This window comes from Coregonus clupeaformis, chromosome 10 (genome assembly GCF_020615455.1).
Source record: "Coregonus clupeaformis isolate EN_2021a chromosome 10, ASM2061545v1, whole genome shotgun sequence".
In the NCBI taxonomy this organism is placed as follows: Eukaryota; Metazoa; Chordata; class Actinopteri; order Salmoniformes; family Salmonidae; genus Coregonus; species Coregonus clupeaformis.
In genome coordinates this window covers 20,346,991-20,363,253 of record NC_059201.1, presented here as the reverse complement: position 1 = coordinate 20,363,253, position 16,263 = coordinate 20,346,991, and the positions used below count along the sequence as shown (strand labels likewise).

Below are 16,263 nucleotides of genomic sequence, written 5' to 3'. Positions count from 1 at the left end.
GTCAATGTCATCATCACTTCCCAACACTGAGTAAAGAAAACCCACAATCAAACAAGACATCAGCGTTAAAAACCAACTACAGAACAGCATTGAGCCTAGCATCTGGCCATATTACAAAAACACAGATTACAATTCGGGGGGGTAAATGGAATTAAATTAAAATACAAGTCAGCTGAAGTACACATCACTATTTTGTCATTTGATTGTATCTGACACATAAGCAGATGAGGGAAAGGGAGATTTGATTGTGTACTGATAAATCATATACATGTGTACTGTAAATGTCTCTTGTGCAAAATCGAGCTTAGCAGAATCTCTCTAGACAGGATTCTTGGTACATTAAAACCTCATTCATGTTCCTGATTCACAGGACTTGCAAATGTGGGCGATAATATTCCATACTTAAAACAGCCACGTCAGTTTGCGATATTAGAACAACAAAGAAGTTACTGCAAACAACGTTACTGCAAACAGTTTTTTTCCCCTCTGACATCTTTGTACGCACGATAGAAGAGCACAATATGTACTGCACACCAACAATAACAACGGTGGTGGGGGCGGTCAGGGGCACAGTTTCCCCGAACTGCGGATTCCATCTTTAAGGCGACTGTCATTCAAATCAAAATGACTATGCAAACCTGTTCTAAAACATGAATAATACAAAGAAATATCAAAATGTTAAAGTCACATTACAACATCATGAGAATAAGTAACAAACCATATTGTGGCAGGCTTTGTGTCATCTTTGAACGCCCTGTGTGGGTTTTCTGACAGTAGCCTGGGTACCTGACTGGTTCTGCCTTCAACCATGCCACATCATTGCCCTTCCCAAAGTATTGGCAAGGTGACATGTTGGCAAAGCAGAAACAGACTGGCACCAACCAGGCTATTCACTGGCCATGTCATGGGAAGGGCTGTTACCCCCACCTGTTAGTTCGCTGGGAGAGGAAACATACTGTATATAGGAGAGCAGACATTACAGACAAGTAAAGGACCGGTAGAAATCTAGAAAACGTACACTATGTATTCTAGTACTTTATCAATTTACTTTATAAACCAAAACGCTGTTGTAGTGCTCTGTTGAAGTTTGCACCCAGGGATAGGGTATAGGCACTGGAGACCAGCGCAGGGCAGTGGGGAGGAGGGTAGAGAGTGGACAGGGGAGGGGATGGCTGTTCCCCCTCAGGTTTGGCTTGGGTTTAGGGGTTTAAGGCACCACGTTCACATGGCTGATTCTTATAGAGCAACGTTACAGGTTCGTGACAAACTCCTCTGCCATCCAACACTAACAAAAGTACACCTTACTTATCAATTCTATCAGAGTCCAGATGTGACTTCCCTTCACACATTTCATGTTTTCCTTATAGCTTCACATCAACAGAAATGCACAGCCTTAGGGTTAGTTTATGGTGAGGATCCTTATTTGCTCAATCTCCACAAGGTTAGTGGTTATTTGGCAAAGGAGGTGATATTCATCTGTCCATTCTACTACCTGGCCACAGGATTGTTTACATTTTGCTTATAGGTTAGGAATGTGGTTAAGGCTAGGTTTTAGGTTGGGGTTATAGTAAGGGTTATGGCTTCTCATAAATTGACCCAGAGGCATAGGGACTTTTTCCATACATAAATTCAATATCTTCCAAGCGTCACACATGCATAAGTCCCATAAATATGCATGTTTTTCTCTGGTAGAGACTGAGGTGGTTTGGTTCTATTCTGATATGGCCGCCTGTATACTGGTCTAAGTGAGAGGGATACAGTAAGGACTTCATTAAATAACACATTTTGTTATGGCAAAAGACCGTTATACACTGCAGAGAGCAGTCACGGTTCTGACAGACCTCACACTGCTTCATATATACTGGCAGACCTCACACTGTTTCATATATACTGGCATGTAGAAGAGGGGGTTGACTGTTTCAGATGAGGGTTTTGGTAAGGGTAGAGTTGGTGTTGGTAAGCGGAGAGGTCAGTTGAAGCATTTCCCATCTGAGAGGGCCGGGGAGGAGAAACATTAAGGTTAGCTGGTTAAAAAACGTTAAAAACATACAAGAAATAACAGGAAAATTATCCATTAAAAAAATATCTAAAAACTAAGTCGGAATTGACAACACACCATCAAACAGTTTGTTGTGAAATTCCACAAAAAGAATAGAAGGAAATTCTATGAAGAAAAAGGTCTGTAATCCATTTGCTCTCAGAGTGGAGACACGATTGGCTGTTCCAGGTAAAGTGATGCACATTTCTAACTGGTCAGCATCAAATCAGTAGACTTTGCAGCACACATTACCATGGCAATTCCTTAAAAGTCTGGCTAAGCCCTCTTTAGGAGAGGTGTCAATGGAGACCTGAAGATGGCAAGTTAAAAGAACAAGAAGTGTTCAAGGAATCAAAGATGTGTGCGTGTTGGAAACCTCTAACCACCTCAGCCCCTCCTGGCAGTGCGTGGCCCTCATTCCCCTCATTCCCCCCCCCCTTCTGGAGCAGAAGATGGGCCTCAGTGTCTGGGGGCTCCACAGGTTCCAAGGATAAGGTCCCTTATGTCTTATGGGGGTCTGGAGTGAGGGGTCCGGGGGTGTTGGTCCCATCCAGGCTGTGTGTGGGGATATGGAAATGAGGGGTGAGCACCGAGGGGAACTGGAAGAGAACACAAGAGAACACAGAACAGCTTCAATGGGTCATAAAGAGCAGAATTTGGGTCCATAGAATAGAGGACAGAAACAGAAGACACAGTATGGAGCAGAGAGACACAGAACAGGCTAGAGCAGGAACTGACGAGGACACAGAGAGGGATGAGAGAAAGACACTGAAGTGCAGTGGAGATTGGAGGGCTCCCTGAGAGAGGATAGCGTGATGAGAGAGGGATGAGAGAGGATAGCGTGATGAGAGAGGGATGAGAGAGGATAGCGTGATGAGAGAGGATAGCGTGATGAGAGAGGATAGCGTGATGAGAGAGGATAGCGGGATGAGAGAGGATAGCGTGATGAGAGAAGATAGCGTGATGAGAGAGGATAGCGTGATGAGAGAGGGATGAGAGAGGATAGCGGGATGAGAGAGGATAGCGGGATGAGAGAGGATAGCGGGATGAGAGAGGATAGCGTGATGAGAGAGGGATAAGAGAGGATAACGTGATGAGAGGATAGCGTGATATGAGAGAGGATAGCGTGATATGAGAGAGGATAGCGTGATATGAGAGAGGATAGCGTGATGAGAGAGGATAGCGTGATGAGAGAGGATAGCGTGATGAGAGAGGGATGTGTTCTGACCTGGAACAGGGTGTGTGCTCCTTGCTGGCGCCGGGTGGCAGGGCTGAGGGGAGCCACCGGACTGAGCGTGCTCCAGAAGTGGATGTTAGACAGCAGGGGACTGGGGGTCAGCAACAGAGTGGGCGTCTGTAAACACACACACACACACATACATAGGCTAGTAGTTAGGAGAAAGCCGGAAACCGTGTCAAGGAAAAAAAAACACTTAAAAACATACTCAAATTGTCATTTGGGAATATCTCAAAATTATCACCAATTGGCACAAAAGTTCTCTCAATGCTGGAATTAGAGCTGTAAGTGCTAGTATTTGAATTGAAAACAAAATATGTTCTATTTTGTATCCATAATAGAGGCTTTGATTGTTTACCAGCAAGCCAACCCAGATGAGAAGCTAGCCAGGGGCTGGCTCCAACGGAGCAGTCTCATGACCACAGTAGCATAGATGTTAACCCACAGAGGGAAAATCTGAGAGAATAATGAGACCATTGTCAGGTCCTGCTGATATAACCTAATATTATGATCACAACAGGAACATGTGGTCAACATCCCATTGACAGGCCAAAGGAATGACAACAGTCGTTGTCATGGTAACTCGGTTCTGACTGGGAGAAGGGGTGTTCAATAAAACTACAACACTGCTGCCATCTGCTGGGGGAAAACTATCAATGAAGTTTGTTTACATTTCACCTAGCCTCATCCCTAATCGTAAATGTATCTTCTCCTAATCAAGAATACATCTCAAACAATAATACTGTGAGTGTGGAGTGTATAAGATTGTGTAAAAATGCTTGTGTGTGTGTCTCACCTGTAGCAGTGCTGGTGTGAGAGAGGCGGTGGGTAGTGAGGGGCTGTAGAGGTTAATAGGTGAGAGGTCAGAGGTGGTGACCACCAGTGTAGGAGTGGAAAGCTCCAGGACTTTAGGAGGCTTGCGGGCCTTGCCCCCTGTGATATGGCCACTCACACACACCGGAGACAAACTCATCTCCCTATTCCCTCCCTTGTCCCTGTCTCTGTTTCCTACACACACCTCACCACCTGACACATGGCCAGAACTCTGCACCTGAGAGAGAGAACGGGAGACATAGAGAGAAGGAGAAAGCACACAGTCAGTTGAATCACAGAGAGCAAAAACATCAATAAATAAATCAATCTTCATGTTGGAAGGAGATGGACTAAATGTCGCAGAAAGTGTGTGTGTGCGTGTTATCCTTACCACCTGTATCTGTGTCTCTGTCGGTTGGGAGGAGATGGACTCGATGTCACTGTCAATCACCAGCTCCTGGGTGGAGTCCGGCACCATGCTGGGGGAGGGACTCCGAGAGGGCAACTCTGATAGGCTGAAACTATGCAGGATTCGAGGATTCGAGGATTCCAAGGGCTTGGCTTGCTCAAACGCGTACACAGCCTGAGGCAGGAGGGCGGAGTGTGTCGTCACTACATCATCTATGGGAGGCAGGACTTGGAGAGGGTACAATGGCGGATTGGATGTTTCTATGGTAACCTGAGGAGGTGGAGGGCTTCTCTTGGGAGGGGTGGTCCCAAACTTGATGACTGACGGTGACTGCATTGGCTGAGAGGGCGGGTCTTGGGCCCGGGTATTGGACTTCCTGTCGGCCATCTTGTCCCCGGGGTTCTCCATCTTGATGGACTTGAAGAGCTGGCGTCCATTTTGCAGCGAGGTGAGGGTGAAGGAGGTGTACAGGCCAGAGTGGATGTAGTCATTACGGTTAGACGGCTTAGTACTGGACCCCTGTGTCGCTGTCACACCTCCACTCCTGTCCCCACCCTCATCATCTCTGGATGTGTTGTCCCCCCTCTCTGAGAGTGGCAGGCCACCCCCTGCACCCCCCTCCCCATCGGGCCGAACAGAGGCATCCCCTTTCAGAATGTCTGGGTAAGAGACGAAGCGGTACACAAACTTCTGCCCGTTCACCTTCTTAATGATGTTCTACAGGAGAAAACAAGGAGAGAGTGATGTTACATTGTGGAGAAAAAGTAGACAGACAGCTGTACGAAAGACAGACTCCTCCCTTTCCCTGTCTTTTCTCCCTCTCTTACAAAAACAGCCCACAGAGTAACCTCTGCGTGGGAATGTTCCATCCTTCCTGTCTGCACCAAACAAACAGCCAATCAGGCCTGTCGTGCTCTGTCTTCAGCTAAACACAACTCACCACCCCACCCACTGACAGATGCAGGCTGTCTATAGGCCAAACCACAGAGAGAGTGGGAAAGATACACAGCAAACGAGCAGTACTCTGAGAGACTGGGTGGTGACATGTCACAGGAGTGCTTAACCACAGAGACTTCCCTGCCCACAGCTACCCAGCCCAGCACTAAACTAAAACCTAGGGCCCTATAAAATCTGCGATGCGGAGAACGCAGACGGAATCACGGAATCCAGACACAAACAGAATTCAACAAAATTCCAAAATGTATTGAACTTAGAAGGAATTCAACTAAATGTATTGAACTTATTAGAACATTTATTAATTTGCCCAATATTTTCACAAGACATGAACAATATGCATCAGTGATTCATTTGTTCCTTAAACTTTCTGAAGAGGCAACGTGGGAATGCCCCTGTCTGTGTGCGTTTGTCTACCACTTTGTGTAGCCATTAGCGATGATGCTAATAATAAGAGTCTTCTGGTATATGGAAAGGCTTTCCAAAAAACCTTCTCCATTAAATATGTACTACAAAGTAACCTATGCCTACATAGCAGAATGATTATTTGCATCAATCCAGTTGTGATTTGTTTAGCAAACTCTGCAAGCAAATATGCGCTACAGAAACACTGCTGACCAAACAAGTATCTTGCTGGTGTGTACTTGAATTAAAGGGTATCTACACCCCAAAATGAAAATGTCTTAGAAGTGGTCTCCTGATGTGGTTTAAGCATTGTTGTGGACTTAGAACACCCAATTGTGTTGTTTTTCTATTCAAAAAGTGTGATTTTGAGACAAATCAGAAACCTGTCCTCATTTTCTCAACAGGTCTCATCAAGGGGCCCCTTGTCTAAGCTAATGTGAGGTGTGTGTGTGTGTATGTGTCTACACCTTGTCGTAGTAGTATCTCAGGGCTCTGCTGAGCTTGTCGTAGTTCATGTTGGGTTTGTTCTTCCTGGCGCCCCACAGCTTGGCCACCTCCTCCGCCTGCAGCAGCTTGAACTCGCCCTCCTCATTGGTCCAGCAGATCAGATGATCGTTGGTGGGGTCCAATAGGAGCTGGAGCAAGAACTGCCACAGGGTCACAGAGCTGTCCATGCTCCCCGCTACAGAGAGAGAGAGAGAGAGAGAGATGTAGAGACAGGGCATGTAGAAGACAGATCAGACATGCACAGTGTCACCAACAGACAGTTATCAAACTGTTGAACTGTGACTACTCATAGCCTGATATAGACCCCCATTCAGAATCTACAGCCTCAGTCAACAAACCTAACATACCTGCCTTTTTCTGCACTCAACACGAAAGCAAAAAATTTGAATTGGCACCAAGGCTATCAGACATCAATATAAGTTCCAGCATTTTCTAATCTTGATCACCTAATAATAAGTTACTGTTTGGAATTCAAGGTGATTTGAAGATCAGTGATTCTGCACAGCCTAGTGCCTTGGTCAGGCCAATCATCTCGAACGCCCTTAAAACAGCGTTTTTTATTCAATCAGTCGTGACGACGACAAGATGTTTTCTAACAACCTTTTCACCTTGTTTGTAGAAATGCTGTACACATTCATTAATTTGCTCCAAGACCTCTCCATCACGATTGACAACTCCACGATGTCCCCCTCCCAGAGTGCAAAGAACCTTGGCGTGACCCTGGACAACACCCTGTCGTTCTCTGCAAACATAAATGCAGTGACTCACTCCTGCAGGTTCATGCTCTACAACGTAGAGTTCGACCCTACCTCACACAAGGAGCGGTGCAGGTCCTAATACAGGCACTTTTCATCTCCCGTCTAGACTACTGCAACTCGCGGTTGCCTGAGCTCCCTGCTTGTGCCATTAAACCCATGCAACTTATCCAGAACGCTGCAGCCCGCCTGGTGTTCAAACTTCCCAAGTTCTCCCATGTCACCCCGCTCCTCCACTGGCTTCTAGTCAAAGCTCACATCCACTACAAGACCATGTACTAACACTTGCACTTGACTTTTTTTACCCATTACTAGCTCTGACAGCTACTTTGAGGAAAAAATGACTTACTATGACTGTGATATGTGGTTGTCCCACCTAGTTGTAATATATAATATGCCATTTAGCATGTATGCCATTTTCTAATGAGCAACTGAAAAACACACGTGCCAATTGGTGGGTTCAGTGGATCTTTAACATCAAAGTAAGCTACAGTGCATTCGGAAAGTAGTCAGACCCCTTGACCTTTTCCACATTTTGTTACGTTACAGCCTTATTCTAAAATTGATTAAATTAAGCTAATTGTTTTCCTCATCAATCTACACACAATACCCCATAATGACAAAGCGAAATTTTAATTTTTGCTAATTTATTAAAAAATAAACACGGAAATACCTTATTTACTTAAGTATTCAGACCATTTGTTATGAGACTCGAAATTGAGCTCAGGTGCATCCTGTTTTTCGACTGATCATCCATGAGATGTTTCTACAACTTAATTGGAGTCCACCTGTGGTAAATTCAATTGATTGGACATGATTTGGAAAGGCACACACCTGTCTATATAAGGTCCCACAGTTGACAGTGCATGTCAGAGCAAAAACGAAGCCATGAGGTCGAAGGAATTGTCAATAGAGCTCCAAGACAGGATTGTGTCAAGGCAGAGATCTGGGGAAGGGTACCAAAAAATGTCTGCAACATTGAAGGTCCCCAAGAACACAGTGGCCTCAATCATTCTTAAATGGAAGAGGTTTGGAACCACCAAGACTCTTCCTAGAGCTGGCCGCCCGGCTACACTGAGCAATTCGGGGGAGAAGGGCCTTGGTCAGGGAGGTGACCAAGAACCTGATGGTCACTCTGACAGAGCTCCAGAGTTCCTCTGTGGAGATGGGAGAACCTTCCAGAAGGACAACCATCTTTGCAGCACTCCACCAATCATGCCTTTATGGTAGAGTGGCCAGAAGGAAGCCACTCTTCAGTAAAAGGCACATGACAGCCCACTTGGAGTTTGCCAAAAGTCACCCAAAGGACTCTGACCATGAGAAACAAGATTCTCTGGTCTGATGAAACCAAGATGGAACTATTTGGCCTGAATGCCAAGCGTCACGCCTGGAGGAAACCAGGCACCATCCCTACGGTGAAGCATGGTGGTGGCAGCATCATGCTGTGGCGATGTTTTTCAGCGGCAGGGACTGGGAGACTAGTCAGGATCGAAGCAAAGTACAGAGAGATCTTTGATGAAAACCTGCTCCAGACGCTCAGGACCTCAAACTGGGGCGAAGGTTCACCTTCCAACAGGACAATGACCCTAAGCACACAGCCAAGACAATGCAGGAGTGGCTTCGGGACAAGTCCCTGAATGTCCTTGAGTGGTCCAGCCAGAGCCCGGACTTGAACCCGATCAAACATCTCTGGAGAGGCCTGAAAATAGCTGTGCAGTGACGCTCCCCATCCAACCTGACAGAGCTTTAGAGGATCTGCAGAGAAGAATGGGAGAAACTCCCAAAATACAGGTGTGCCATGCTTGTAGCGTCATACCCAAGAAGACTCAAGGCTGTAATCGTTGCCAAAGGTGCTTCAACAAAGTACTGAGTAATCAGAAATACTATCAAATTCCCAAATGGGCATATTTATATGCCTACATTTGCGCGCAGGCCAGGTAGCCTATTGGCCTACTTCTATGCGTGAGCGTCCTTACTCAACATTGACAGGAGCGCTCCAAACAAAAGACAATGACTACATTGACAAAACTCGTAATGGAATGAAATAAACACAAGTGTAGCATAGGTTGTGTACTCTGCAAACAATGTGAACGGGAATAATAATATTGAATACATTAAAATAAATTACCGTAACCAAAGTAACAAACATTGTAGATTAGAAATTATAGGAATTAACGGCAAATGTACTACTGGTGATATGTGTAATGGGGAACTGATATACACTAACAATCAAAAGCAAACAATTCACACAATGAAGTTATGAAACAATGAAAGTGCGCAAATTGGCGGGAGAGAGCGCATTCTGGATATAGAAGTGAATTGTGCATGTGGGCATATGGTCAATCTGGCGTCTGCATTGGCCATGCAGCATTTACGGTGATATGTCCTCAGCAAAAGTCAGGGCAATGCCTCGTGCGCTTCACAGAGCAGTGCAGAGCTGTTGTCAAGGAAGTGAGTTTGTGTTTATACAGGATGTACCGCTCCCACCTACCATCAACCAATCATGTCAATGTGGAGCTATACAGACCCCTCCGCATTGTTACAACATTTGGGAGGCGCATGGCAATGCGGTACAGAGCTCAATTTTGGCCTCTGCAATTGCGTCACACCCTCCATATGGAGCCTCCGACCACATTTTCAGATCAAGCATGAATTGGCTTTTAGTCTAGGCCTCCGCAAAGGATTAGTTCACTGAGATGGGCGCAAATAAAATAAAAAAATTATATGTATGTATATATGTATGTATGTATGTATGTATGTATGTATGTATGTATGTATGTATGTATATATATATATATATATATATATATATATATATATATATATATATATACATTAATATAAATATACACACACACACAGTGGGGGAAACAAGTATTTAATCAGCCACCAATTGTGCAAGTTCTCCCACTTAAAAAGATGAGAGAGGCCTGTAATTTTCATCATAGGTACACGTCAACTATGACAGACAAATTGAGAAAAAAACATCCAGAAAATCACATTGTAGGATTTTTAATGAATTTATTTGCAAATTATGGTGGAAAATAAGTATTTGGTCACCTACAAACAAGCAAGATTTCTGGCTCTCACAGACCTGTAACTTCTTCTTTAAGAGGCTCCTCTGTCCTCCACTCGTTAACTGTATAAATGGCACCTGTTTGAACTTGTTATCAGTATAAAAGACACCTGTCCACAACCTCAAACAGTCACACTCCAAACTCCACTATGGCCAAGACCAAAGAGCTGTCAAAGGACACCAGAAACAAAATTGTAGACCTGCACCAGGCTGGGAAGACTGAATCTGCAATAGGTAAGCAGCTTGGTTTGAAGAAATCAACTGTGGGAGCAATTATTAGGAAATGGAAGACATACAAGACCACTGATAATCTCCCTCGATCTGGGGCTCCACGCAAGATCTCACCCCGTGGGGTCAAAATGATCACAAGAACGGTGAGCAAAAATCCCAGAACCACACAGGGGGACCTAGTGAATGACCTGCAGAAAGCTGGGACCAAAGTAACAAAGCCTACCATCAGTAACACACTACGCCGCCAGGGACTCAAATCCTGCAGTGCCAGACGTGTCCCCCTGCTTAAGCCAGTACATGTCCAGGCCCGTCTGAAGTTTGCTAGAGTGCATTTGGATGATCCAGAAGAGGATTGGGAGAATGTCATATGATCAGATGAAACCAAAATAGAACTTTTTGGTAAAAACTCAACTTGTCGTGTTTGGAGGACAAAGAATGCTGAGTTGCATCCAAAGAACACCATACCTACTGTGAAGCATGGGGGTGGAAACATCATGCTTTGGGGCTGTTTTTCTGCAAAGGGACCAGGACGACTGATCCGTGTAAAGGAAAGAATGAATGGGGCCATGTATCGTGAGATTTTGAGTGAAAACCTCCTTCCATCAGCAAGGGCATTGAAGATGAAACGTGGCTGGGTCTTTCAGCATGACAATGATCCCAAACACACCGCCCGGGCAACGAAAGAGTGGCTTCGTAAGAAGCATTTCAAGGTCCTGGAGTGGCCTAGCCAGTCTCCAGATCTCAACCCCATAGAAAATCTTTGGAGGGAGTTGAAAGTCTGTGTTGCCCAGCGACAGCCCCAAAACATCACTGCTCTAGAGGAGATCTGCATGGAGGAATGGGCCAACATACCAGCAACAGTGTGTGAAAACCTTGTGAAGACTTACAGAAAACGCTTGACCTGTGTCATTGCCAACAAAGGGTATATAACAAAGTATTGAGAAACTTTTGTTATTGACCAAATACTTATTTTCCACCATAATTTGCAAATAAATTCATAAAAAATCCTACAATGTGATTTTCTGGATTTTTTTTCCTCATTTTGTCTGTCATAGTTGACGTGTACCTATGATGAAAATTACAGGCCTCTCTCATCTTTTTAAGTGGGAGAACTTGCACAATTGGTGGCTGACTAAATACTTTTTTCCCCCCACTGTATGCTGAGCACTTGTTGGCTGCTTTTCCTTCACTCTGCCGTCCTACTCATCCCAAACCATCTTAATTTGGTTGAGGTCGGGGGATTGTGGAGGCCAGGTCATATGATGCAGCACTCCATCACTCTCCTTCTTGGTAAAATAGCCCTTACACAGCCTGGAGGTGTGTTGGCTCATTGTTCGAAATGATAGTCCCACTAAGCCCAAACCAGATGAGATGGCGTATCGCTGTAGAATGCTGTGGAATAAATGGTGGTTAAGTGTGCCTTGAATTCTAAATGAATCACAGACAGCGTCACCAGCAAAGCACTCCCACACCATAACACCACCTCCTCCATGCTTTACGGTGGGAACTACACATGCAGAGATCGTCCGTTCACCCACACCGCTTCTCACAAAGACACGGCCGTTGGAACCAAAAATCTCCAATTTGGACTCCAGACCAAAGGACACATTTCCACCGGTCTAATGTCCATTGATCGTGTTTCTTGGCCCAAGCAGGTCTCTTCTTCTTATTGGTGTCATTTAGTAGTGGTTTCTTTGCAGCAATTTGACCATGAAGGCCTGATTCACACAGTCTCCTCTGAACAGTTGATGTTAAGATGTGTCTGTTACTTGAACTCTGTGGCGCAGTGGTCTAAGGCACTGCATCGCAGTGCTAACTGTGCCACTAGAGATCCTGGTTCGAATCCAGGCTCTGTCGCAGCCGGCCGCGACCGGGAGACTCATGGGCGGCGCACAATTGGCCCAGCGTCGTCCAGGGTAGGGGAGGGAATGGCCGGCAGGGATGTAGCTCAGTTGATAGAGCATGGCGTTTGCAACGCCAGGGTTGTGGGTTTGATTCCCACGGGGGGCAGTATAAAAAAATTATATATGTATTCACTAACTGTAAGTCGCTCTGGATAAGAGCGTCTACTAAAATGTAAAATGTATTTATTTGGGCTGCAATTTCTGAGGCTGGTAACTCTAATGAACTTATCCTCTGCAGCAGAGGTAACTCTGGGTCTTCCATTCCTGTGGCAGTCCTCATGAGAGCCAGTTTCATCATAGCCCTTGATGGTTTTTGTGACTGCACTTGAAGAAAGTTATTGAAATGATCCGTATTGACTGACCTTCATGTCTTAAAGTAATAATGGACTGTCATTTTTCTTTTGCTTATTTGAGCTGTTCTTGCCATAATATGGACTTGGTCTTTTACAAAATAGGGCCATCTTCTGTATACCCCCCCTACCTTGTCACAACACAACTGACTGGCTCAAACGCATTAAGGAGGAAAGAAATTCCACAAATTAACTTTTAAGGCACACCTGTTAATTGAAATGAATTCCAGGTGACTACCTCAGGAAGCCATTTGAGAGAATACCAAGAGTGTGCAAAGCTGTCATTTACATTTTACATTTTAGTCATTTACCAGACGCTCTTATCCAGAGCGACTTACAGTTAGTGAGTGCATACATTATTTTTATATTTTTAATACTGGCCCCCGTGGGAATCGAACCCACAACCCTGGCGTTGCAAACGCCATGCTCTACCAACTGAGCTACATCCCTGCTGGCCCTTCCCTCCCCTACCCTGGACGACGCTGGGCCAATTGTGCGCCGCCTCATGGGTCTCCCGGTCGCGGCCGGCTACGACAGAGCCTGGATCTGGCACTTAGGCCAATAAACAGTCAAACTATGACTATGAATAGCCACCTCATCAAGGCAAAGGGTGGCTATTTGAAGAATCTCAAATATAAAAAATATTTTGATTTGTTTAACACTTTTTTGGTTACGACATGATTCCATATGTGTTATTTCATAGTTTTGATGTCTTCACTATTATTCTTCAACGTAGAAAATAGTTTTAAAAAGGAAAAACCCTGGAATTAGTAGATGTGTCCAAACTTTTGACTGGTACTGTATATATACACAACATTAAGAACACCTGCTCTTTCCATGACAGTTTCACGCTCAACAGTTTCCTGTGTGCATCAAGAATGGTCCACCACCCAAAAGACATCCAGCCAACTTGACAAAACTGTGGGAAGCATTGGAGTTAACATGGGCCAGCATCCCAGTGGAACGCTTTTGACACCTTGTAGAGTCCATGCCCAGACAAATTGAGGCTGTTCTGAGGGCAAAAAGATGGGGGGGTGCAACTCAATGTTTTGTATACTCAGGGGGTTTTTTCTTCCATTAAGGTCTTCATCCATAACTGTCGGTTACACAGTAATTGTGCCAGCCCTACCGATAACTGATATTCAATAAATGGGGATTAAAAAAACGGGAATCTCATGCTTATCCAAACACTTGCGGCCACTCATGTGTCGTCATTATTGTCACATTGTAAGAAATTAACATTTGAGGCATATTTCTTGGACAATTGCTCTTTTGGATGCCAATTTATGAGAACTCAGTGTGGAAAAATGACACTTTAATTCCCCCACTGTAAAACAGTATATCGGCAGATATATTGTACATGTACGTTTTGTCCCAGCAAAAATCGGAATCAGACAAAAAAAAACTTAGGGGTTGGGCTCTAGAACTCATTAATAACATTTGTATGTCTCTGCAAGCAGTTTGAAGGAAGTTAAAAGTAGTTTTGCAAGCCATGATAACTAGAATTAGCACAATGACTGGAAGTCTACAGGAACAGATAGCATGCTAGCGCAATGACTGGAAGTCTACAGGAACAGCTAGCATGCTTGCTGTTCACATAGACTTACAGTCATTGCACTAACACTAGTTTACATAATATTTATTGGGAGTGGAGGCAACGATTTAGCGCTGCTGCTAAATGAATACAGAGGAAACACTTGTCATCCACCCTCCATAACACTCAAAATATGACACATTATAAAACAGTCAAGATGCCATGCAAGAAAAGCTCAAACTATGCTAAACAGCACTATCACAATAACCATGTCTACTTGGCGGCATAAGAGTGGAAATTACGGGCATAGTCATAGTTTGACTGTTTATTGTCATAAATATCAATAAAGCCGCTTACATCAGAACTGAACTGATAAGGAGTATACATTTGTTGCACTCTGCAACACATGTAGGCCAGATCAGGTTGTGTACTGAACACTACCTACCTAACGTAGACTATCTACCGTGTGTGTGCGTGTATATATGTATGTAAGAGGCTTAGTTGAAAAGTCAATCTGCCCTGACTCATCCAGCCCAGCTGGGACGGGGACACATCCCCCACTCACAATCCGTCTCATTCTTACGGTGTAAAACTGGGTAACAACGATACAGACTGGCTCACAGTGAGGCCGCCAAGGAACACAAGATTATAGATATGATTAGAGCAATTCTGATTATGTAACGAGGACATCCAGCACTCAGCTAGGACCCACAGAGCAAAGAGCACATACAGTGATGTCACTTGTAATATATGTTGCAGTTAAATTGTCGTTTGACCACCCAAACAATATCATAATACTGTTTAACAAAAAGCACTAAGATATGGTATTAAAATGTGATGGCTTGTTAACGTTAGCAGTTAGAAAAAAAGTCATGTCAACAACTAACAGTTAGCTAACGACGTTAGCTAGTTTGAAATCACAGACTCGATGAAATGCCATGTTGTAGCTAACAGTTACGCTAGCTGCACGAAAACAACCACTTGTTAGCTTGCCAAATACTGAGATGTTGGCTAACTATGCATTTACCTAGATTGCAGCTAGTGCAATTACTTAGCTATCATTCATTTCCCTACGTTGTCACAATATCTTACAGTTTAGAGTAACTAGCTATCTAGGTTAGCTAACGTTAGTTACGGTAGCTTACCTTGCTAGTCGAACTCGTTGAAAATTTGAGCCGCCCAGAAGTGTCGATACAACTCCCAAAACATGACAGAAAACGAGCTTGCTAGCTTCAGCTAACTGAGTAGCAAATAGCTAGCTAGCTAGTTAGCTAGCTAGCCCTTTACGTGAAAACTATCAAATTGCCATATACATTTTGGGTGATAAAAAAATTTGTGCGAATCTTTAAGAACAAGAAATTAAACGCATGCTGAGATCACTTCCCTTTTTGTTTGCGTTCCATATGCGGGTTGTTTTCTGTCCCCGCCAACCACTTTTATTTTCAGCTACATTTGTCTCAACAAAAAAAAAGTGTTTTCAACGATGCTTCACTTTCGCTGTTGACCCAAAAACATTTGACAGTATAATCTAATTTCACAAGTTACAATGTAACAGGCAAGTTTGCAAAGACTTGACTGCTGTTGTCATACCTCTGCTCTGCTCGTCGCGTGGAGCATTCGCGCGTGGGAGGCGTGGTGAGAAATGTTGCGGCAACAGCTTCTTCTTCTTTGTGTGAATTTCCGCCAGACTAGATGCTGTGTTGCTTATTGCTGTCTTCGCAGGTCGGAGTGCGGATTGCACATTTTGGTCAAAACAAAACGGGGAAAAGGGGAATGGGAAAACCTTTAAATTGCACCACCATCTAACCCTGCACCTATACACTATTCCCACACCACCCCAACCCATTACTTTGGCCCTAAATAATCATACACCAGGCATTTGGCCTGGGAGGATAGAACCCCTTCACTCAAAACGTCCTGTAGATCTTCTGCACGAAAATCTCTCACACCCAAATATTTCTCTGCTGCTGCAACTACCACATCTATCTTCTGTGATTTCCACTCCATCAGCGCAGTGCAGTTGAGCACCACGGAAATAAACGCCAGAAAT

At 44.4% G+C, this 16,263-nt stretch overlaps 1 protein-coding gene across 2 annotated transcripts; it reads right to left on the bottom strand.

Annotated features, from left to right (window-relative positions):
- Window positions 1–140: 140 nt before the first annotated feature.
- Window positions 141–15,869, bottom strand: LOC121575316 (ETS domain-containing protein Elk-4). Of its 2 annotated transcripts, none has more exons than XM_041888315.2 (6): window positions 15,804–15,869; window positions 6,324–6,538; window positions 4,480–5,214; window positions 4,072–4,326; window positions 3,267–3,392; window positions 141–2,637 (listed from the first exon to the last, which is right to left on the bottom strand). In XM_041888315.2, the coding sequence occupies exons 2-6, from the start codon at window positions 6,528–6,530 to the stop codon at window positions 2,539–2,541; spliced, it is 1,422 nt and encodes a 473-aa protein (XP_041744249.1). In that variant the 5' UTR covers window positions 6,531–6,538; window positions 15,804–15,869; the 3' UTR covers window positions 141–2,538. The 2 variants fall into 2 exon arrangements, with proteins under 2 accessions (XP_041744249.1, XP_041744248.1); XM_041888314.2 differs by having other exon boundaries at window positions 15,359–15,839.
- Window positions 15,870–16,263: the final 394 nt, after the last annotated feature.

Coding starts and splice junctions, on each gene's coding strand:
- LOC121575316 (XM_041888315.2), bottom strand. CDS start 6,530: ATGGACAGCTCTGTGACCCTGTGGCAGTTCTTGCTCCAGCTCCTATTG. Junction 5,215..6,323: donor TGAGATACTACTACGACAAG/GTGTAGACACAT, acceptor TTTCTCCTGTAG/AACATCATTAAGAAGGTGAA. Junction 3,393..4,071: donor TCACACCAGCACTGCTACAG/GTGAGACACACA, acceptor GTGTGTTTACAG/ACGCCCACTCTGTTGCTGAC.